We start from the raw sequence: 25644 nt of genomic DNA, 5'->3' as shown, positions 1-25644 counted from the left end.
TCGTCGAGAAGCGTGAGTGACGAACCGGCATCCAAAAATGCATACGTATCAATTTTCTTATTCCCGTTGCGCAAAGTTACGGGTACTATATGGTAGAAATAGTTTTGTTTGGTGTGTTCGTGGTGGTTATTTAATTCCATCTCTTGAATTATTTCATCCTTTGGTACCTCTTTCTTCATGAATTTGTTGTGTAGTAAAGGGTGATGTTTTTTGTTGCACCCATCTATTCCGCAGCATTTTGCTTTTCTGCAGTCTCGCATTTTATGATTCTTAAAAACAAGACAGCTCAAACATAGTCCTGATTTGAAAGACAGATTGTTCGTTTCTTCTGGTTTCATGGCTTTGAATTTTGTGCATTCAGGTAATTTATGACTACCACCACACATAACGCATTTATCTGCATCCTTGATGCATATTTATATGTATTTTTGATTTTCGCTCTGGTTCTTTATGTGATGCGATCATCAACCTGCTAGTTCTGATAACGCGAAGGTCATTTCTTCGTGAGTTCTCTCCTCTCTGGAGGACACCAATGTTATTGACGAGGGACTCTGTTTCCTAGAGTCCCTTAGTGTTCCTCACTGGAACCGCCAATATTAGTGTTAAAGGAAACTTTTCTTGGTTCTAATAGTTGGTCCGACCTTGGACCGACCTGGATTTTTCGGATTAGACTTGTGTAGTTGTAATTGTAATTACACTTCGGCTGCTTTCGGAAAAGTAATATACCTCCTGACTGCAGTGAAAAGCAAATGTTTTATTTTAACAAAATCTTAACTATATATACAAGTATTTTTCTTACAAGTGTAAATGTTGCGCAACTTTCACGGTTTTCTCTTTCCATCCCATTACAGGATCCTAGCTCAAACGCATTCCTACCTATGCCTACGTGCGCATCTAGTTTTACCTGCTTGTTTACAAATGTATTATTTACTATTTTATTATTATCGAAAGCTGAGTGGAAAGATTTTATTGTTTTAAAGATGGAAACTCCTATATTTGGCCTTAGACCCGTTATTGTACAATGTCTTGACCCACTCTTTGGGCCATCGCATGAAATCGCTGATTTGATTTAATTATTAACTGATATAATTGAATTATTAAGCTGGTCCGTAACACGGGGCTTAAATGCTATTAACATCATTCTTTGGAAGCTATTCGGGCTGATGTTAAGACCGAATGGTAGCCGTTTGAGTTGGAAATGACCACGCGTTTATGGTTAGAGAACGCTATAAATTGTCTAGATATATGCACGGAAAGACCGAAATTAGCATTTTGGCGAAAAAATTAGTTGATTTTCGGATTTTAGTTAGTTATTTTTTGAAACAACTAAAAAAATCTTACTTTTGCAAATTTAGATTTTTTAAATTCTAATTCCCTTAATAATAGTAAAATATTTGTTGAAATAACTATTTTTTTAGTTGAATTCACCAATTAAACGTTCTGTCATTTCTTAGCTAAGGCACACTTCATTCCCATTCAACTAATTTTTTAGTTGAATTAGAGAAATAAAACGTTGTTTTCAACATACATAAATGGTTTAATTGGTTTCTGCAATTTGCAGCTATATGGCGCTCTGTCACCGAAAAAATGTTAACACCGTAATGACTACTAGCCACTAGATGGCACACTACTACCGAAAAAAATTTCAGTCGCGGTTGTCTTTTCTATATTGGCAGGTATAAATACGATGTTATAATAGATAATGGTATAAATACGATGGAGAAAAAGACATAAACGGAACATAAACTTCTTTTTGAATTTTTTTCTTATAAATCGCTGTTTTCCTCATTCGATTTCGCGAAATCGACTCTCTCACTGAAAACTTTGAGCACTCGGAAAACAAAAACCGAATACAAGTAGTACACCGGACGGCGTAGCCCGGAAGGTTGGAAGATACAATAAACATCATTTGACATAAACAATTAGAGTGCAACATTCGAAACTTACTTCACTATTTCGCGTAAAAACATTATTACGCACAATCGTTTCAAATGCGCACAAATTATGAATAAATGCACTTTTCACTAAGAGTTTACGTCATTTTTACAACTCGGTTTAGAAATTTATATATGAATATATCGTAACACATGCGAAAAACATCAAAACAATTCGCAAGCAGTTTCAACAAGACTGTCCTTTTTAGCTTTTTAATGGTTTGTTTTGCTTTGACACTTCTCATGAGATTTTGGCTAATAAACTTGTTAATAAAACCCATTTCATTTTTGTGCTGTCCTTCAGTAATGACGGTGATTGATAAATAGTAACAAATTTTCTAATTTTAAAAACAACATTAGTTGTCAATGAGAATTTCGTGTTGGATTGAAATATTGCTGGTTTGTGTCCAGGATATTCGTCAACTAAACACATTCTCTAAAAATACGAGTTTTTTTCAGCAAAGTAAATTCTCAATTTTAACTAATTTTATAGTTATTTTGAAAATTTTGTTGTTAAAATCAACTAATTCAAAAACAGTAATACGAATTAGGCGCAGAGCTAATTTCGGGCGTTCCGTGTGATCAATCTCAATCTGGTGAAAACCGGGGCCATGAGTGGAAAAGTATTTTGCTCTGCCAAATTGATCAACAATATCGTCTATCCAATGGGAATTTGTCGGCTAGGAGTTTGTTTGTTTAGTTACCGATAATCTACGACTAATCTCTTTGATCCTGAGCCGAAGATTTATTTGGTAAAACAAGTATCGGTGAGTTATAGCTTGAAACTGATGGTTCAATTATATCATTTTTAATTAATTTATCAACTTGACTCGTCATGTATGGTACGATCCTGTAATTAGTTTGTTTATAAAAGTTATTGCACGTTTAAATGTCATTTTCGAAGTTAAATATGCCATTGTATTCACTACAGAGCTTATATACCGTTCTTGAACGTAGTTAGGAACGTTAGCTAAATTTATTTTTCATTTCTGGTGGTTTTAGGATTAGTTTTTACTTATATACATAAAAAATTTCTAGTGAAGAGATGAGAGATTTATAGTCCTTCAGAATCATATTTTGATTATTTGTATTTATTTATTTATTTATTTTCCATTCATGGGCTACTCTGGCCGAGGGGGGTGGTTACAACGATCCGCACTTTCCATACCGGACGAAATGAACACTAGTAACGAAGGAGGAAACCCTCCAACATGTAATCCAAGCAACACATTCCTTTACGGCTATCAATTTGCAACGAAAGATACGAATATCTTCTATTGCAAGTTCACCAGAGAGTTTGTCACTTGGGCAGGAAGTGTGTGCTTCACCCTGTAACCAGCCAATCATTGAGTCGTGCGTCTGTATCGTATTGGTATTTTGTCATCCTACCAGCTGCTTCTGTGTCTTAAATGTCCTCGTCGATGAAGCTTTGGAAAATTTCGCATTGTATCCGCTTCGGTCTTGGCCCTGCTTTCCTATATAGTCTTTTATGTCTGAAGCGGTACTTACGATTATTACTTTAAAGTTCCTAAATAGATGTAGATAAGTTTGGTCTACTAACACTATCCATTCTAATCTGTTCTGATTGTTTCTATCTTTATCGAAGTTACGTTACATTTCCTTTTCCCCATTGCATCGCTTTTTTGACTATGCCGGAGAAACCTGTTAATATCTCAAGCTGATAATTTATCAAGAATAAAGAAATAATAATAATTACAATAACAACAATAATAATAACAATAATACTCATAATAATACAACAACAACAATAATAATGATAATAATAAAAATAATAATAAAAATAGAAATATTTTGACTTACCAAAAGTTAGTATGTCATCAAATGAGTTATTACATGAAAATACCTATTTTTGGTCGTTTTACTGGGGCTCTGGTTCTTATTTCAATTTCATTTTGGTTTTCCTGTGGCATCCTAGGATTTTTCTGCTCCATATCGTTTTTGTCTATAATCTTTTATTTCGATAGTTTCTCGTGATTAAAATAAAATAAAGTCATGTGTTAGTAAGTTCGTTAAGTTATATAATGTAACATAAGGATGCGCATTTAACACTAGATTGCCCATCAAAGACGCTATATGTATACAATGGAAGGATTGCTTAATTGTGCTCTTATTTTATTCTATATTTAACGGTATATGCACTAAGGCACACTGCACTAGCTTTTAGTTATTTTGTTACAGTTTATTCTTTCAATCATTTTGACTACTTTTGAGCAATTTAGGTCTATACTAAGTTTTGGGCCTTCTAGTGTTGAGCACGCATCCAGGAAACAAGAACTACATGTATTTCGTGAATAAATACTAGGTGTTGTATGAAATGGTCCACGTGAACCGCTCTCTTCCAGAAACACACATCTCACACTCTTAGTTAGAAGGTGACATCTGTGTCCAAGTTGGAGAAATCTAAGTACATTCAAACCTTTCCCGATTTGAGAGTGTATTTACACCTGATCAATCAGTTTCGCCGTCATTGCAACTTGTAAACACTAGTACCGATACCGAACCGGATCGGAAAGGTTTGAGAGTTCCTTAACGGTTCATAAGATGTCGATTTACTCCTATTCCTGATAACACTAGTCCTCCTTTTTGAATTAAATTCACCAAGCTCAGGACGAATATGATATATTAATATTCATCCCAACTGGATCAAGATAATTCAAATTGGTGACCAATTCCAGGCATAAGAATGCTCGAAATCACCTAATGACCTATCGTCAATTTCAAGCATTATTAGTCCTGTCCACTCAGTGATCAATCCAGACAACATAATAATTTTCATCTTTTACATTTATAAGCGAACGGTTGATCTCGGAATGGTCCGACTTTGTCAATACGAAGTATAATTGATTAATTAATAATTAATAATAATAAGTATATTTTCTTATACCAATTTTCAAAAATGGGAAAAAAGCAGACATATGCAACTATCGCGGGATTGCTATTCTTTCTTGCATTCCGAAGCTCTTTGAAGCGATCGTTAATGACAAACTCTTTAGTCAAATAAAAAATAGAATTACTCACATGCAACATGGATTTTTCAAAGGCCGTTCCGCTACTACTAATTTGCTTGAATTCGTCCACTATACCCTGACCGCTATGGACAAGGGAAATTACATTGAAGCTCTTTATACAGATTTCAGCAAAGCATTCGATCGTGTTGACATACCCATGCTTATGTTCAAATTACAGAAATTGGGAATCTTACCAGGTCTTCTTAATTGGTTGGAATCTTATCTAACAAATCGTCAACAAATTGTAAAATTCAAGGGTAAAAAGTCGAGCCCCATTCACGTCAGTTCCGGGGTCCCCCAGGGATCTCATTTAGGTCCTCTTTTATTTATCTTGTTTGTTAACGACATTTCCTTTCTTTTAAAAAAAATAAAAATTCTAATATACGCAAACGATATAAAACTATTTTTAGAAATAGAGAAAAGTGAGGATGCCAAGGTTTATCAAGAAGAAATTCTTTCTTTTTATACATGGTGTAACAAAAGTCTTCTTCAACCAAATGTGACAAATGCAGTAGAATAACATTCAGTAAAAAACGAAATACACCTGACTTGATACTTACTCTTGGAAGTCAAACAGTTCAAAAATGCGAAAGAATTAGGGACTTAGGAATAATACTAGATTCTAAAATGACTTTTGTTGACCATTATAATACAATCATAAACAGAGCCAATAACATGCTAGGATTCATAAAACGATTTTGTTACTGTTTTCACGATCCGTATACAATTAAAACATTATACATTGCCTATGTTCGGTCAGTACTAGAATACTGTAGCTTAGTTTGGTCACCTTACTTAATCACATGGGAAGATCGAATAGAATCAGTTCAAAAACAATTTTTGTTATTTGCACTTCGTAAATTAGGTTAGACAAGACTTCCTCTTCCGTCATATAAAGCCCGCTGTATGCTAATAAGTATTCAAACATTAAAAGAACGCAGAGAATTTTCAATGGTCTCATTTGTAAATGACATTGTCTCGAATCGCATAGATTCCAGTCAACTCCTGTCCAAACTAAATTTTTACATACCATCTCGGTGTTTAAGAAATCGAAATATTTTTATTACAAACCACCAGCGAACAAACTATGCGAAAAATGGGCCAATAAATCAATTGATGACTGTATACAACAAGCATTCAGAAACAGTCGATTTCACTATGTCAAAAAACAAACTAAAGCAATATTTCAGTTCTATTCGGTAAGCCAATTATTATTATTTAACTCATAATAAATTATACATCTATTTAGAATCTATTTAGAATAGTTTACAAATTTAAGACGATTATTGTAATTATCCTTATGGTCTACTTTTGATTGACGACAAATAAATAAAAAAAAATTGACTCCCACCCCCATCCGCCAAAGGGGGGTATGCGCCCTGTAGCTCATCATCCAAAGCCTAGGGTGAATCATATTTTGATTATTTGTATTTGTTAATCTTATACAAGGTTCTTTTGCAGAAATTATGGTATTACTGCAAAATACTCCGGGTAGAATTTCTTCAGATTCCACTAGAGCATCTCTGCCTAAATTAAGATTATTGACGCGTCTTATTACTACGGTTTGAGTGGGCAATACTAGTATGCCATTGTAATGATGTTGTATATGCACAGATATTATGTCGGTATAGGAAACGACTTGTCTGCCAGCTGAAAACTATGTGGTAAACAAACATTTTCCAAATTAAAACAATTGCTGCTAAGTTATAATAAAAATTTATGCAGAATTTGTAGGTTTAAAATTTGATACATCTGCCGCAGTATCAATGATAAATGTGCATGGTTTAGTCATAACGTTTGTTTGGAAGGTTACAAAATTGTCAGCAGTTACGTTTATGGTGCATAGTGCTCGGAAGTTGTGCCTAAAACTGATGATGAGTACTCGGCATATGTTCGAAAGCAGTTAGTGGTATTGGATGATGTGGCTGTCCTGCCATATGCTGACTCATTTGGCCTTGATTTTGCGTATGGCGATTCTCATTTTGCGCTTGCCAAAAAAAATCGGCCGCCCTGTATGGTTGTTACCGTTATTTGTGGGTGGCCTTTTAGCATAGCTCGGTAAATTAGTACTGCACTGGGCTTTTACTTTCCAATTGCGGGTCATATATTTGTTATTATTGGCCGTCATGTTTTCGGTTTTGTCGTGAATACGACTTACTTTACTATGGGGCGCCTTTTAAAAATTTACCCTGTACAAGAATAGGTAGAACTTTATCTCTTGACCCAACAACATAATTTTTTCTACAAGCTATCGGAAACATGATCAGGTATTTTTGATTACATTTTAAACAGCGTGAGACAACCATAAATATTAACTTTTCGTTTGAGTGTTTGAACAGAATGATTTTACAAGGATAAATTTTTTAAATATTACCATTTAATTCTGTTATAAGTATATCACGTCACTATACTTTAATGAAGCATAACAAACGTTACAATACAGATACGCGTATTTCGGAATGTTATTTACATCCTTCTTCAGTGTATCGGTTTTATAAGTTTGTTTTACTTATAAATGGACCTTACTTAGATGTTCTTATTATACGGGAGGCAAAAACTTTATCTTTCGAAATATATAGGAAGCCAACCAATACAGAGCGAGTTATACCTAATATTTCTAACCATTCTCACCAACACAAAATGGCAGCATTTCACCATATGTTTCACAGAATGCTAACTTTACCCCTCAGAGATGATGCGGTAGTGAAAGAGAAAAATTTTATCTTCGAAATTGGAAAGCTCAATGGATATCCGGAGCGCTCAATCCAAACAATCCTCGATAAGAAATTAAGATCCTTAAAAAAATTATCACTTTCAACTTTGACCTCCCTATAAGAAACCTTGAAAAGAATATCGGTAGACTTCAACTCTAACATGGCTTATCCACTTAAATCAAAATTAAAACCCTTTGGCTTGGATTTAGTGTTCAGTAGTACTAGCAACCAGTTAAAAACTTTACTAGGATCTACTAAAGATCCTACTGACAAAAAATCGGGGGTATACAAAATTTCATGTTCCCATTGTGATAAATTATACATTGGACAAACAAAGAGATCATTAGATATCCGTTTCAAGGAACACATAGCGGAAATAGGGAAAGCATCCAAGGATCTGGAACGGGGTTTATCACACCATTTCAAGTCGAAAGTAGCTGAGCATGCCTTTTCCGAAAACCATGATTTCACTACAAATGACATAAAAATTTTAAGACAAATTTCCAACCCATGGAAATTAGATTCGGCAGAAAGTCTAGAAATTTTCCAACATAATTCCACTTCTTTACTAAACAGAGACCAAGGAAATAGGTCTTCCTGGCTCTTTAGGTTACTACCTACACACAGGGGACAGACAAGCATAGAAAACACTTAACCTCTCCCTACCCTAAACAAATTAGATAATTTTTTCGAGGTATTTATACCTGTGGTAGGAATCTACCTACTTCCGTTTCATATAAAAGGAACAACATTGCAGCATTCTTTCAATAACTAAACAAAACTATCACACTGAAGAAGAAAATAAATTGTACTCGAAATGCGCATATGTGATATGACGTTTATTATACAAGATTTATAGTGTCGTGAGATACATAGTGAATTTATATAGAGACGTGATATACTTATAACAGAATTAAATGGTAATATTTAAAAAAATTATCCTTGTAAAATCATTCTGTTCAAACACTCAAACGAAAAGTTAATGAAAATGGCTACCAAGCCTAGTGAGTTAAATAGGTTTTTAAAGTTAAGAAAGAAAATTTCGGGATTATCGAAAGATATTGCATTTTTTGGCTACTAAGACTATGTCGTTAGCGTAAACAAACACATATACTCCATTCGGTAGGGAGGCAGAGAGTGAGTTCATACTGATTAGGAACAAGGTCACTGACAAGACTGAATCTTGTGGAACCCCATTATCTTCCGAAAAGGAGTGAGATTTGGTTCATCTGATGCAGACTTTGAAATGTCGTTTGATAAATTCCTGAATGATGCAGTCACAGTTATTGCGGATACCCCATTGGTGCAGTTAACGGAGCACACCTTCCCACCATATAGTAATATGGCAATATCCGTATGTAAACGCTTTGAGAGCTTTGTTGAGAGTATGGTATTGGCAACCCAGATCGAGTTTGGAGCCAAGTCGCTTCCTGAATGGAAATTGTCCGTTATCTAGAAAGTTGTCATTTTGCAATACTGTTATTAGGTTAACTAGCTGTTCCATCGTCTTTGCGATACAGGACATTAAGCGGATCGGACGGAAGTTGTTTGGTTCACCGGTTCTTTGACTCGTCTTTAGTAAGGGAATAACCAGTGCGCCACGCCAGGAATCTGGGAAAGGGCCACCCTCCTAGACTCTGTTAAAGCTATCTAAAAGGCTCTTTTGCCTGGCGAAACGTGACGAAGCGTTGGGTATCCAACATCATCGAGATAGGCCGATTTTCCTCGTGCGGCTCCGAGGACGGTAGTTAGTTAGCCGCTAGGGGTGCATCGCAAAATTCTCGAGCTTCCCCGGTCGGGCCAACGAGGGTGTGGGGTTAGATGATATCTCGCAGTCGAATGTTGTGTGAATAAGCAGGGTTTCCATGTGGGTTTCTTTGTCATAAGTAACTCCGGGTGGAGCTGGTTTGTTTTGCTTGTGTACTTTTGCTTACTGTTGTGAGATTAGTGTTGTATGCTTTCGATTGTTGCTTGGTCGGATGCTATCTGCATGGTGTTGTTTTTGACTAGATTCAGTTGATTGTTTGCTGGTTGGTGACACTGAATCATTCTGTGTATTTTTCTTGTGGATGCCGATTGCCGGTGTGTGTCTTTTATTTAGATAGGGAAGTAAAGGCATTGCGTAGCGCAATCTTTTTACTGAGCACTTCGAGATGTTGCAATTTTGCTTCTGTAAGTTGCGCCTTCAGTTGTTGTATCGTTTCTCTGTCGGTTTTTTATCATTTATTTTACTCCGGCTTCAACCATTTTGGTCGTTCACCGAGGTCGGTTTTTTGGTGTTCGCGGAGTATTGTAATTTCCTTTCGTAGAAGGTTTATTGTGCGATCGTTCTCTTCTCTATTCGAGTCTAGACGATTTTCAGCATAGCTAGGCTCGCCCGTGTTATTTTTTAAAATGGCTCTTACTTCCGAAAAATATATATTCCTGGTGACTTTCAATTTCATTATCTCTTCTTCTTTCATATAAACACTGGGCATTGGCGGTAACGTGTTGGATGGTTGCTACTACAATTCCCACACTTGATAGGAGCGTTACAGCGATTTTCTTTGTTTGATGTGTTAGAGCCGCCACAATTTAGGTAAACTGATCACCCCGCTTTGGCGGTTCAATACATAGGGCACTGGTCTTACAAACCAGCTGTCGTATGTTCGAGCCCCGACCTGGAAGGATTCCTAGTGTCAGTAGCATCGTCGCACCAGCCATGTAATGGTTCCACTACAGGAATGTAATACTAAGACTTTGTTTTGATGGCTGGTAGCAGGAGCGGCTGCCGTGTCCAAATTTGCCACAGTTGTAGCATAAGAGAGGGTATGGATAGTACTTTCGAACAACAGTTCTTGTCAGACCTATGTAAATGTGTTTCGGCAAATAGGAGCCTGAGAATGATAGAATGACTAGACGTGTTTTTTTGGTTACCGTCTACCATCTTGGTTGTTTTCTGTACTGTAACAACATTTTGACTGTTCAATTTTTTAACCAGTTTTTCACTACTAAGGTGCCGGGTGAGATATAACCTCAATGGTTTTCCCGTTGATGAGTGTTTTCATGGCAATCAAAGCATTGTACGCCTTTTTTGAAAAGGTTGTATGCAGAATATATCGCGTGCCACCAACTTCTTTGGATGCCGTGATAACCTTTGTCGGGTTGGTTCTATGCACCGCACAGCACGCAACCGATTGGTGAATTATAAATGGGTTGTTCGGCATGCACTGTTCTTCGATGTCGTTAGTTGCTTTCATTAGTAGCGTCTGCTTGTCGATTGTATCGTTGGTATTCAAGTACGGGGGAGGGATGGTTGGAGATTGATAAAACACTCCCATCTGGTGGATCGGTCTGGCACCCCACAGTCTCCGGAAGCTTCACAAAATATTTGTTTCGAGAAAAACGCACTTTCCATTAAAGTTTGCAGGTCGAGTAGGTTTTCTATAGGAACAACTTAAGTGTTCGCTTTTCTACCTGCTTGAGACGCTACCACGCAAACACGGAACGAGCGAAAGACGGAAAACAAACCGAACGCGCTGAGAATTGAATACGAACTGAGGTAAAAATATGTTTCATGCAGCGGATTCAGAAATAATGCCTTGTTTAGCCTGAATTTCATATACAAAAGTAACATGCAGAATTTCGCTTGTTTCGTTTGCATTGAACTAATTTGTTTAATCTAAATAGAGCATGAAAGGTAAGCCGAACAACAGGAATTTCAACAAAGTATTTGTCTCTATAATCAATATTTTGTTAGTGGATATTGAAAATGGAACAAATTCCTTTAAACTAGCCAGTAAATTCGTCAAGCTTGCAAGTCTTATTAGCATACAAACAAACAAACTCACCATGGCTTGACCGATCGAACTTCGATTCAAATAAATATCTTATTATCCCTATTAAACGCGGTTTAATTTTATTATGATGCGACTTACAGTTTTGAAAATGATGATTAAAGTTCAATAAATTTCTGCAACTCCGGATTTCGGTTCCGGAAACAGTTATTTGAAATCTCCAATATAAAACTTGCGTCAATTCCTCATGAAATGTCAATGTCTTTATGAGTATGGCACCATTACACCACTAGGTGGATCAAGCAGATTTCTTTACTGGTTAGTATCCCACTTAGAAAAAAACGTTTAACGGTGGTCCTTCATTGGTCCAATACGTTGGATTATTGGTCCAATGAAAGTCCAATCAATCGTTCAACGGGAGGCCAACACGGGACTTTCGTTTGCCGATTTTGAAACAGACCGTTGAACCGAAAGCCATTTTTTTCGTTCAACAAACCCGGCAGACAGAGGTCCATTGTTGAGCCATTTTTAACATGAGGAGTTAGAGCCCCGTTGGACTAGTTTTACTGTGAATTTCTGCAGTTTTTTCCACTTATTTGTTTAAACTAACAATACTTCTACTTCACGTAGAATAACAACAAATTTTCTTTCTATGTAAAGGTAATACTTAATTTTCACACTATTTTTGCAAGAGAAAAAATAACAACAAACCGCTCCAGAATATTGAACGAATATTTCGTGCAATATGTCGTTCAACAAGCGCTCAAAAATCAACAAAATTGAACGGCCTGCTGAGAGGGATATGTGCTAAAATATCAATCATCATCTAGATAACGAGTTCTACTCACACCTTTGTAGGAATTTGAGGTGGGACCATCATCATGATCATCATCACGCGATTCTTTTTTATGAGTATGAATAAAATGTAGTAAAGTCTGTTGTTTGTAGTATCTTCTCAAAAACAAAGTCCACAGAGTATAACGCGGTTTGGTATGAATAAAAAACAAGTTCGAACATGTAGTTAATGCTTCTTCTGAATTTAAGCATTTACTGCATACCGTATCGAAACAGAGCCGGAAAAGCTGGCATAAGCATGCACAAAGCAAGAAACGTACTTACATCTGTAAAAATGCAACTTTTTTAATTCCTGTACTTCACTTTATCAGCAAACAAACGAGTAGCAACCTTTAGAGCTACCTACCGAAAACTTTTAGTAAATACTATAGTTTCTAGCATGTTTTGACAGGAACGTGATCCACACGTAGCATTTACTACCGAAATTCAAGCATGTTGCGTTTTATTCATACGGCCCAATGAGATTACACCGGATTTCGACGTTTTATGCAATTCTAAGATATTTGGCATAAAAAAAAGAATCTCGGAAGTCTTGGAAGTCCCAGAAAGTCGATTAATTTAAAAAAAAAATCAATAAACACCAGATCTCGACGCTATATATACATGCATATATATTTGACGTCGAAGAAAAACTAATGATGTTTTATGTATGTGTGTGAAGAAAAAATAATCAAATTATAATTACCTGTACTATTTTTCCCAGTAAACCTTCTTTCATAGGTAACAAGAATTGTTCGTAATTTTTGTTATGCCCAACGTAATATTTTTTGTCAAAAGATATCTCAGTGACAAGAATAGTTTGTTGGTCACCAATTGCATACTTGGAGGCATAAGGCTCATAACTGAGAAAAAACTCCGTTAAACGTTTGGTACGAACCTTTACCAAAGAAGGCGGTATTCGTTGCATTTTAGCAGCCGGTGTTCCAGGTCTTGGGTAAAATTGATTAATGAACAAGCTGGGAAATCTATACTTTTCACATAATGCCATTGTTTCTTCGAAGTCTGTCTCTGTTTCGGTAGGAAACCCACAAATAATATCCGTCACAATTGTTATTCCAGGAACACTATATTGTAAAAAATCAACAATGTGTTCGAAATCTGAAAGACAGTATTCTCTTTTCATGTCAGCGAGCACCGAATCTGAACCACTTTGGACAGGTATGTGTAGGAAGCTGTAAACTTTCGGATGATTTAGAATTTTAGCCATTTCGTTCAGATACTCTAAAATATACGGAGGATTTGTCATTCCGAGTCGTAACATACAGCCGTCCGGTATTACATCAATTAGTTTCCACAACAACTCTGGTAAAGACGATCCAATATCTCTGCCAAAGGTTCCTGAAAGTTATTTTAAAGGAAAGTTTTGTGTTAGATATGTTAAACATTTAATTTTAATACGGTAATCAACTTCCTAGCACGCACAATTTACATTATGAATGATAGTATAGGTATTTATTTTAGATAATGGTTACATTACCATTGTACTAACAATTGTACATTCTTGAAGAATCCAGCCAACTCTTCTGCGATCGATGCACTGCCCAAGTGGCGAGCAAAAGTGATAATTTTTAGATATTGCTAGTTTTGAAAAATTTGTTGGTTTTTATTTTTTTTCTCGTAAATCGAATACAAACATACAAATTTATGTAAAAATTTGTTTAACAAAAAGATCAATAATGATTCTGTGCCTTTCCGTGATATGTTTGATCAATATTTATGGAGTTTACAAATCTGATTTCATTTAATGATTTTATTCGTCTGTTTGCACATGTTTTATCGTCTGAGTCAAATCTTGAAGTGAGTTTATAATTTCAAATTTCATACATTCTGCATTCGTTCAAACTCAAGTAAATTAAAAAACACGCTGGTTGAATTTTTCAATATGATAATCTTATTAATATGGGACAAAAAGGCGTGGAACGATAGTGTGTAAATTATTGTGAAATACTACCCAATAAAAAACCCTCCAATAATCATTTAGATTATTAGGGATCATTAGGTATGGCCGGGTAAATCTACCGACCTTAAAACAGATGAGTTTATAAATTGTTGCACCTGCTCTTATGTAAATTTGTTTTAGACAACTGTCGACGCGACAACCAATGGAATCAACCGTCGAAATATTTCACAATGCAACCGGATTTCATCATTTAATTCTTCGGTGTATTAAGTCTGTGAACTATCTCGCGAATTATTCGAACTTTTAGTTAAAATTTGACATTCGACCAGTTATTTTGTCATTGGCAAAAATAACCTTGCTCGAAAGCATGGTTATTTTTGACAATTCGATAGTTATTTTCCAACATTGAAAACAATATAGCGAAAAAATTCTAATTTCAGATTTTTACTAACAATTTCTTCTGTGTGATTTATATTATACTTTTAGTCTAAGAAAGTATCCCAAAAAATTCGAATACATTGTGAAACGAAATTAATCTCGAAGTTCTTCATACGTTTGTTATATTGCATTTATTACACACAGGCAAAAAATATAAGGAATTTCATAATGATATCCTTATAGTTTCCTTATAGAACATTTTGATGAGGAAAGGGTTCTAATTAGCTTTTTGTCCCTACTCAAGATGCTTTCCCTTTCCTGCTAATACAGGGTCCGCCATGTAATTTTTTTTAACGTTCAATAGAATACAAAAGGTTAATCCGATTTCAAAATTTATTTTTTTATATTAGTGTACAATCCTTCCGGTTAATTGTGGACTATAATTTCACTCAAATGGCTGCCTCGACTGGCCTTGCAGTACGCCATACGGTCGGTCCAGTTTTTTTTATTTTCGATTGTATGCAGCTTTATTTCAGCTATGGCTGCATGAATGTTGTCCTTCAAGGCCTGAATTGTCTCTGGCTTGTCCACATAACAAATATCTTTGACAGCTCCCCAAAGATAATAGTCTAACGGCGTCAAATCACAGCTCCGAGGCGGCCAAACTACATCCGAATTTGGACTGATAATTCGATCTTCGAAGACTGTGCGCAGAAGATCGATCGTAGCGTTGGCTGTGCGGCAGGGAGCGCCGTCTTGTTGGAACCAAATGGTGTCTAAGTCTTCCTCTTCATACCAAGTCATACCAAGGTCTTTATGCAAAATTCGTCTCAGTGATGTCTCCGAAATGTTCAATTGTTGAGATCGACGCTTCATTGATGTTCCTGGCGTCTCACGCACACTCTCGGCAACAGCAGCGGTATTCTCGGTTGTGCGCACTGTTTTTTGCTCATCACGCATTGGTTTGTCAATAATAGTGCCAGTTTCTCTCAATCTTTTCAAAACAAAACGCACATACGGAGCTGACCGCGCATCTTTTCTTCCCATTTTCATACGTAATTTTCGCACACATTCCGCAACATTACCATGATTTTCAAAGTAAAACTGCACTATTTTCACGCGTTCCTCAAGCGTATACACTAATTTTCTGTCAAATCAGAAGTGACATTAAGGTTACCAATGTCAAAATAACCGCTAGTTCAAAAAAAAATGTTAGATGACGGACCCTGTAGTTCCGGTAGTGTGCAAAATTGTTGACTTCAAACCACAGGAACATATTGCTTGCCATACCAGTACCTTTCGACCGAATTTCTCCACTTGAATCGACCTGCCCGCATCGCATCCAACGACGACAGTAAAGTATTGTGGACCTGAAAGGGGTTTTGAGTCCTCCTTTACATAAGTCTCATCGTCTATCAAACGCATGCATCCGGACACTGCAAAAGACGCGAATAAAATTTCCGAGCCCTTGTTGCTGCTCGCTTCTTCTGTTCTACACTTTGTTTCGAGATTTTCTGCTTCTTGTAGGTCTTCAGGTGATTTCATCTCTTGATACGCTGGATCATTCCGGCACTCGTTCCTGCTTTTTTGGCCAAATCACGTATTGACATTGATTTATTCTTCCTGATTAGAGATAATACTTTCTGGTCCAGTGTCGGGTTGGAAGAAATAGTCGAAGACGCGGCTGCGTTGACGTTTCGACGCCAGAAAGTATTTTAGCTAAATTAAAAGCTACCAAACAGCGTGGCGCAATAACAAATTTTTGCGAAGAAGTGGAAAACCTAACCACTACGCTCGAACATACTTATATACAGTGTTGGTGATTGCCGAAAATTTGACAGAAGCTGCTATATTGCTATCTATATTGTATACAACATTTTCAATCCGGTAGAAGATGCTACAAGAACTCGAGTCTCTCAATGCATGAACCGCGTGAGAATTCTTCCACATTCCTTCGCTCCACTTCATACTCTGAGTATTTCACGGCCCTTAAAAAAATTACAGTCTGATAATGATCGTCGCTGTGTGGAATTTCCCAAGAGAGAATCGTAAGTTGACAATTATCGCAGAAAATCGAGTCGATGATTCAACTTGATGATTCTCATACTAGGTTGCAATATTTCAAAACCCTTGTGTGGAACATTCACATACATTTTCATAGACACAATAATAGTTAGAATAAGCGGCAATAGTAAAATGATTCTATCACAATTACCAACTGCCTGTATAGAATCGGATTGCGATACGAGAATAAGCGACCGTTTGTTGCTTCAGAGAAGATCCCCACAGCAGCGTGCTAACCTTTGATTCTCAAAAATGTTATCGAGAGAAATTCGCTCTCGCACTAGTGTCGATTCTATGCCATGCCGGGTTTTTGTTGTTGCGATGATTTCCAACTCTCTTTGATGGCACTGATCCAATCGTTGAAGAGTTGCCAGTGAACGTTCTTTGATACGATAAAATCCATCCTTGCTTATATAAACAACAAATACCCCCTGAGGTAATTAAAACGATGGCTACCGAAGCGGGGCTAAACACTCTGGTATCAGGAATAAATCAATCTGAAACCAAAATTATACTAAAAGCAGGTAACTTCCACACAATAAAGGAAGCTATCCAAAACGTACAGTAAATTTAACTGAAAATACAGCAACTGCGCAGGTGCTAACCGTGTGGGCAAGGCAAAATAATAACAACAATTTCAAACAGTACAACCGCTTCCCTAGAGAAAACTTCATGAATCAAGGCAATTACTGCGCAAATTAGCGCTATAACGGACCGCAACGGTCAAATAACAATTATAACCAAACTTATACAAACAGATACGAGCGCGAATGTCCAAATAGTTCAAATTACTCATATAACAATAATACTGACCAAGGCCATGGACATTACCATCCTCAACAAATGAGGAATGGGTCAAATCGATTTTTGCACAGTCGACAAAACGTATTTTTTGCAGGAATAGAAGCATTAACCTGTATGAACCAAATGCAAATTCAAACATCTGATTCAGTCTCAGAACCGAACGAAAGGCAACCACAATAACAATAACAGCAATCGATGCAAAATCATTTTTTAGGGCAAATTCAATTTGTACATTACTGATAGATTGTCATTGTCATTTCAACCGCTCGAGTGAACGGGTGCTTTTTATGGCATTGTACCACAAACCAGCGCGCGCAAATTATTTACTATTTACTTTTACATTTCTTGACCACCTTTGCGTAGTGCTTTTTTATACTTTTATTTTCTTCCGACAACCTTGTCACGTGTATATTTTTTTCGCGTAGTGCAGTATGGCAAAGTGCGGTGTCGTCAACTGTGAACTGAACGATAATCGTTCTCTTTGAAATAGCAGTGGAACCTGCGGATGGAAATTTCATTCCGCCTGTATTGGCGTTCAGGAAATAGTGAAGAACTGCTGCGTACATTCATGCTTCCTTTATGCATCGAATGTCAGGAGGACTATTACGAACAATTCCATTTGAAGGAACTCATACGCCAGCAGAAAAAAATAACGGACAGTATTAAGGTCCAGTGAGACTCGAGAATCAGGCCCTTATTCAGTATGTAAAAAAAGTTGAAGGAACTCATACGCCAGCAGAAAAAAATAACGGACAGTATTAAGGTCCAGTGAGACTCGAATCAGGCCCCTATTCAGTATTTAAAAAAAGTGCGGGTGTGTAATGTCGGAGACATAACTGGATGTTGAGAATACGAGTAAAACCGACACTCTTCCTTTATACTTCCGAATATCAATAAGTTGACCGATTGTGTAAATTGTACAAGCTTTCTGCTTTTCACTACTAGAATTTGAAACGATACGCCTAAACAAAAGTACAGATTAGTTACATTAAACATTCTGTCATACAATTAAATATTACGATATAACCAGTATAGTTCTTTATGATAAAATAATGGTGGTTCTGAAAAGAACCTTATATGAAGACGTTCGTGATGGAGAGTGACGAGTTGAGTTCGTATCTACTCTGAGTCGTTGCATTTTATATAGCAAATCAGCAGAAAGTTCTACTACAAATTACAACTATCTATCTATCTAAGCTATCTTTATGTTTCTTTAGATAACATTTGGAGCCATTAGAAGGGCAGATTTTGCATGTTCCTCATTGTTGTCCATTTTTCGTTGTATTTTGATCCAATGCAAACGACCAGCAGCAGGATCTTCTTTTTCTCTTTAACCTAAGCGTTTGAGGCTTCATACAAAGTAAAAGGTCTGCCTTCATTGCCGACTGCTTCTCCTGACGACCGAAGTCCTAGTTTTTGAATAATTGATCAAAAACGCGATTTTCGCATTCCGCTACATTTCACCTTAAGATCTTACTTTGAATGCGCTGAAGCCTAAGTTTGTGCGTTCGTGCACAGCCCCGTCAAACAGGGACTGCGCATTCAATTGCGGGGTAGATGATTTGTTTATAGACAGCCATCTGATTCTTCAGGCACAGTTTAGATGTTCTACAAATCAGCGGATACAGAGATCTAATGAGTATACTGCATTTTTGAACGATTTTGTCAACGTGTGAGCTGAATATCATATGTCTGTCAAAGGTGAGTCCTAGATAGATACCTTCGTCGGACCATTGGATGACCTCATAACCGAATCGTATTCGGCATTCATCTGATGGAACAAGTTTTGGAGATCTTGAATGTGGAAACAAAATGACCTGAGTTTTTGCTGCATTAATCACAATTTTCCAGTTTGTAAAATATTCAGTTAGAGCGTCCAGACCTGTCTGTAGTTTATTCTTCAGAGCATTAATGATACGACCTTTGTAAAGAATGGCAGTATCATCAGCAAATTGTGACCAAACACCACCACCCGTAAGAGGTAAAAATGTTGTATAGGATGGGACCTAGGATACTTCCTTGGGGTACACCAGCAGGAATAGTAAATCTTTCTGAGAATGCATTATTCAGAAAAACCTGGAATGCTCTATCTACAAGATAATTTTTGATTGTTTTAATAAGATACATGGGAAAATTATACCGACGCAGTTTAAACACCAGGACATCGTGCCACACATTATCGAATGCCTTTGTCAATATCCAATATTGCCATGACAGTCGGACACTGATTTGTTTTGCTGGATGACGTTGTTAACCCTTGTGAGTTGGTGGATGGTGGATCTTCCTCTCCGGAACCCAAACTGTTCTTCCAGTAATATATCCTGTTCATCTGCGAAAGCAATAATTCGCCTTTTGTATTGATTTTCCAAACAGCTTGGATAGGGCTGAGAGTAAGCTGATGGGCCGATAGCTCTTGGAAAAGGAAGGATCTTTCCCCGGTTTCAAAACTGGGATAACTTTAGTTAACTTCCACATTGAAGGGAAGTAGCCAAGCTCCCAGCACCTGTTAAAAATTTTAACTAAGAAAATATATGAGCGAATACTAAAATGTTTCAGCTCAATGCGGAATGTGTTGTCGAATACTCAAATGTTTCAGCTCAATGTTGAATGTGTTGTCATATTTTTGGATTGAGATCACGACCTGAGTGTTTCCTGCTTTATACCTGATTTGTTCTTACTGATGTTGGTGGGAGAACTTCACCTCGACATCCAGTTCCGTCTGAAGCACTAGAAGAAATGAACGATTTTTTATCTAAGTTTACCCTTCATCTAATAGATAATCGGAACTGAAATGTGCTTGACTACCTCAAAACCGTCGTCAGGGTGCGAAAAAGACAAGTAAGCGCGATGAAATTTCCTCATTATTTCCAAAAGTTTCAGGAAACTTTATTTTTTAGTTATTTATGTTTATCTTACGCTGTTAAAAATTTAATCACAAATTTCTGATCATTTTTCCGATAGCTTGTAGAAAAAATTAGTAAAGTAAGCCGTATTCACGACAAAATCATTGCCATATCGAATGAATCATTGAATCATATGGAGTCATTATTGACCGATATTCAAACGGATCTAACCAAAATAAACAACATTAATACTGCAGCCGAAAAAATATCAGTGGATTTTCTGAGCTATCAGAAACCATAAGTATGCCTGAATCACTTGCTAAAGATTTGGGTAAATAAAGTAATACACTGGCAATTAATGCGCAGTCGGCAATCGAGAAATGCACTGCAGTTCTACTTCAAAAATTTTACGAATTCGAAACAATCGATGCTGACGCTAGTAGTCTCAACATAGACACGAACAAAATCGTCTACCAAATTATGGACGAAGTTAAATTTGTATCGTCAGAATTTTCTAACCCAAGGCCAGAAAAGAAATTCGCCCATCCAAGCCTACAAGAAGAACTATTGGACTGTACTCCTGAACTCGACAGCACAACTTTAGAAATGGAGAAGGAAATTCAAGCATGTGACAGTGGCTGGCGCTTCATTGGAAGTAAAAAATCTGGAAACGAGACTGGAGTATGTATGACAAGAAACAGCGCACTCGACGGCTGCAAGAAAAACAAGCAGAAAAAGCAAACCTCAGATGGAAACATCGGAAGCGGAAACAACAAAATAATACACATTTCGATAACAACAATAACAGAAACAAATATTACAGTATACGCAGTAAAAACAACTACAACAGCAAACACGACAACAACAGCCACAAAAACAACGTGCACTCCAACAGAAATTTCAACACAAATAGTAACAATACCTGCCACAACAATAACAATAATATGCCATTACAATATTCCTTACCCTTGGACAAGGACTTACTAGCAGCTGCACGGGTTCTCCGGATATCCAGGTGCAGATATTGCCTCAAAATTCATAAATTTCCAAAAAGGTGAAACAATCAACTCTTACAAAGGAACAAGTATTCCAAACAACACTACGCCAGTCTTAGGAAGTGATGACATCGAAGCTGCACTATCCACTAACTATGTGAACACATCTGCAATATCACACGACATGAATACAGACAGCCAATTCGATATTGATCCAATGCGTCCTCCCATTGTACGTCTTCCTTCAAAATCTGCAAATGGCGACGAAAGCTTCTTGGAAGCAAGACTTCGTAACACGAAGATAATGCACGTCGTCTGTCGGTATTTGTCAACATATGCATGCAGTATGTACAGTATGCATCGAGGGTATGACACCCACTAGTACAAAAATGCTATGAGCATCAGAAGGCCGTCCAACAACACCTGACCACCTCATACGAATCTTCATCGAAGTCCATCAGAAATATGGAATGAAACCTAAGGAAGCGCTGGCCGACCTGGACTCTTATGGGAAATTTTTGACAAGCGAACACATCCGCCGACTTCAACTAATCCGGGAAGCTAAACACAATTTTACAAGGCCAAATTTTCAGAAATAACGACCTCTATTGAGGTAGTATCCTATAATGACGTAAGTGACAGTACACTTCATTCAAATCCTCAAATTTCTTCGCATTCACAACAGAATGCGATTGAAATTCTTGTCTACTGTCAGAATTTAAATCGCATGAAAAGACCAGCCAAAATGAAGGAAATTCAACAAAATATTTTATCATCTTCTATCTCAGTTATTCTTGGAACTGAAAGTAGTTGGGACGAAAGCGTAAAATGCGAAGAAATTTTTGAAGATGTTTGGACCAAAGTATTTTTTTTTATTTAAAAGATGTTTTTTATTCAGGCCTATTTGCGTACAAGCTTTACGTGGCCGAATTAGCCGATTTTTTAAATATACAATTTTTCGAAGTGGATCTTGTTGTCACTCTTTTTCTAGGTGGAGAAGAGCTTCCATTTCCCTCCTGCGAGGGGTGAGGGGCACTTTGTTCGTGGCTCGTCTCGTCCTCCATTGCCGCATCGGTGGTTTTGTTGTTGATTTCCGCCTTCTTTTCGTTTTCCTTGTTGTTCGCAGTCTTGAGCTCGTTGCTAGTTGCTGTAGGAGCGCCTTGTTGTACATTGGTTGCAGTTGTTGGTTGGTTTGATGGTGAAACAGGAGTACTACGCTCACTAGTTTTCGATGTTGAACGGTTGACCTTATCTTTTGTTGAAGATGTTCTTTTCGCAGTTTCAGTGCAAGGTTTACCGTAGTGTGCAGGTTGTTCACAAAACGGACATGTAACCAGTTGATTTTCATACGTAATCAGCGTTTTATACGGATGTTTCCCGTCTTGATTACAAATGATGTAAGATGGAATTGCTTTACGTAGTTGCATACGTACCACTCGCACGCCATTCCGGATACCCGGAAAAAAATTCCGCCATACTTCCCTTTCGATGGAAAGAACTTCACCGTACTGCGACATACTTTCCCGAACATATTCATCGGTGGACTGCGGGGGAAGGTCATACACGCGTACTTGTATGGCATTGTCTACCATGTGCACAGGAATTTTGTATTTAATGTTGTCACACTCAACGCTGTGCACCTCGTTGTTAACCGAAGCGAATGCAATTGCATCGCTTTCACGTTTAAACATAATGTACACACAGTTAGACGCCTTGTTGAATTGAATCTCAGTTACATTATTAGCGTCTAGATGCATTCGTTCTTTAAGTAAGATTTCAATTTCATTTGCTGCTGGTCTAACTTTGCAACGCTTGAAATCTATACAAATTGAATTTGGCCTTGTTGGCCAAGTTTCAGGCTTTGTTAAATCGTATTTGACCATTCCGTACACTCTATTGTTCACTGCACTGTATTGTCTTTGTTTCTTTTGCTTCGACCGCAAACGATTTTCGACTGCGTTGGCTGAGATGTGAGCACGAACTGGGACCAAAGTATTTATATCAGAACAAAAACATATTTTTGCCTCTGTGTATTTCCCCCTGAAAATGCTAACAAAACAACTTTCGAGCTATTCTTTCAAACCGTAGAAAAAATTATGTCGAATATGGAACCAGAAGATAAGTTACACATACACGGTGACTTTAACCAACGAAACGTTGAATTCATCACCGATGAACAAAATGAATCCATTCTGCTTCCAATTGCAGAGAAAATGAAACACTTCAATTTCTTTTCGACAACATTTCTTTATTCGGCTCGAATCAAATAAATTCGATGAAAAACAAACAAAATTCATATCTTGACCTTCTTTTCACAAACTGTACCGAAGACTTCTATTTGAATGCCTCACCAAATCCACTCTGGAAAAATGAAGCATTTTACATAGCAATTGAATATTCCATCTTCATGCACAACATGTCTCTCCCTAACATAATAGAATACAAGAAAGTGCCGGAATACCACAAAACAAATTTCGAAGAAGCAAAACGTAGACTAAGTACATTAAACTGGCAAAAATTTTTGAGTGTAGAAGGAAACGTCAATGAAGAAGTGGAAATATTCTATCTAATTATCAACAACTTAATTTCGGAAATTGTACCAGTAAAAAGAAGAAGAAGTCACAATAGCAAATGTCCCGTCTGGTTCAACCCGCAGTTGACAAACCTGAAAAATAGAAAGCAGAAAGCACATAAGACTTCTAGAAAAGATCAAAGTGTTATCAATTTACAAAACTACCTCGACATTTGCAATAACCTGAAAATAGCAATCAACTCGGCACACGAAGAATATCTTAAAGTTGAAAGCGTAATCAAAGAGCATCCCAAAAATTTCTTTAGCTATGTTAAAACAAAACTGAAGAATAACAACCTTCCTTCCTAGATGAACCTAGACGGAACTACTGGATCTAATAGCACTGAAATTTGCAAGAAATATAAACATCATATGCCGAGACAGATCGTGAACGTGAATACTTTTCATTCATATCGGAGCTTTCTAATGACATCAGTGTCAATCAATTATCAAAGCAAGAAATATTCACTGCATTTGAAAACCTCAACGCAGCAAAGGGACCTGGACCTGACGGAATAGCACCAATATTTGTGAAACAATTAGCTACTGAACTCAAAACACTATTACACCATCTTTTCAACTTATCTCTAAGGACAGGAATATTTATAGAAACAAGGAAATCCTCCTTCTTAGTACCGGTCTTCAAATCAGGCTTAAAATCAGACATACGTAATTATCGAGGAATTGCCATTATCTCGTGCATTCCAAATTATTTGAAAAAATTATAAATGGAAAAATATTTCAACAAGTAAAAAATTACATAATTCCAAAACAACATGGCTTTTTCAAAGGTCGTTCTACGTCAAAAAAAATCTTTTGGAATTCATTACATACACTTTGGAAGCTATGGACAATGGAAATTATGTAGAAACTCTCTATACTGACTTCAGCAAAGCTTTCGACAGAATTGACGTACTATTATTACTATACAAAATTAGAGAATATGGCATTGAACAAAAACTTTTGGAATGGCTTGAACCATATCTCACAAAACGTACACAAATTGTACGCTATGAAAACACATACTCCAAATCGATAAATGTCACTTCAGGTGTTCCCCAAGGTTCACATTTAGGCTCTCTTCTTTTTATCTTGTACGTAAATGACATTTCCTTCTTACTCAAACATCTAAAAGTACTTGTATATGAAGACTACATGATGCTTTTTATGGAAATAAAAAATGCTGTAGATGCTTAAGTATTCCAATATGAAATTAACGTATTCAACATTTGGTTTAATAAAAGCTTACTCCTACTAAACCTTAAGAAATGTAGTTCAGTAACGTTTAGTAGAAAAATCATGTCTCCTTCTATTAACATATATTTAGGAAACCAACCTGTAGAAAAACGTAAAATTATAAGAGATTTAGGCGTAATTTTAGACTCAAAACTTACTATCGTAGAACATTATAGTACAATTGTCAATGAAGCAAATAGTATGTTAGGCTTCATTAAACTTCAGTCATAATTTTCAGGACTTCTAAACAATAAAAATCAACTATAAAAACAATATCTTATGTCAGGCCATTTTTGCAATTCTGCAGCATAGTATGGAGTTCTTGTACCTCCGTACACGTAGAACGCATCGAATCTGTCCAAAAACAATTTCTTTTGTATGCGCTTCGTCGACTAAACTGGACTACATTTCCTCTTCCATCATATAAAGCGCGTTGTATGCTCAAAAACTTACAAACACTCGAAGAAAACCGCACAGCTACAATGCTTTTTATTATATACGACATTATTTCCCAACGAGTACAATCTGAATCATTGCTTTCACA

General features: G+C 36.8%; 1 protein-coding gene across 1 annotated transcript in view; it reads right to left on the bottom strand.

The window, feature by feature from the left end:
* Positions 1 to 25644, bottom strand: part of LOC131438107 (threonylcarbamoyladenosine tRNA methylthiotransferase) — a 206456-nt gene that overhangs the window by 39554 nt on the left and 141258 nt on the right. The window contains exon 4 of the mRNA XM_058607914.1: positions 12994 to 13646. Within this exon, the coding sequence (XP_058463897.1) occupies positions 12994 to 13646 (653 nt within the window). The remainder of the gene's footprint in view (positions 1 to 12993; positions 13647 to 25644) is intronic.

This window comes from Malaya genurostris, chromosome 3, assembly GCF_030247185.1.
Source record: "Malaya genurostris strain Urasoe2022 chromosome 3, Malgen_1.1, whole genome shotgun sequence".
NCBI classification, from domain to species: domain Eukaryota; kingdom Metazoa; phylum Arthropoda; class Insecta; order Diptera; family Culicidae; genus Malaya; species Malaya genurostris.
This window is presented reverse-complemented; position numbering and strand designations above follow the sequence as displayed.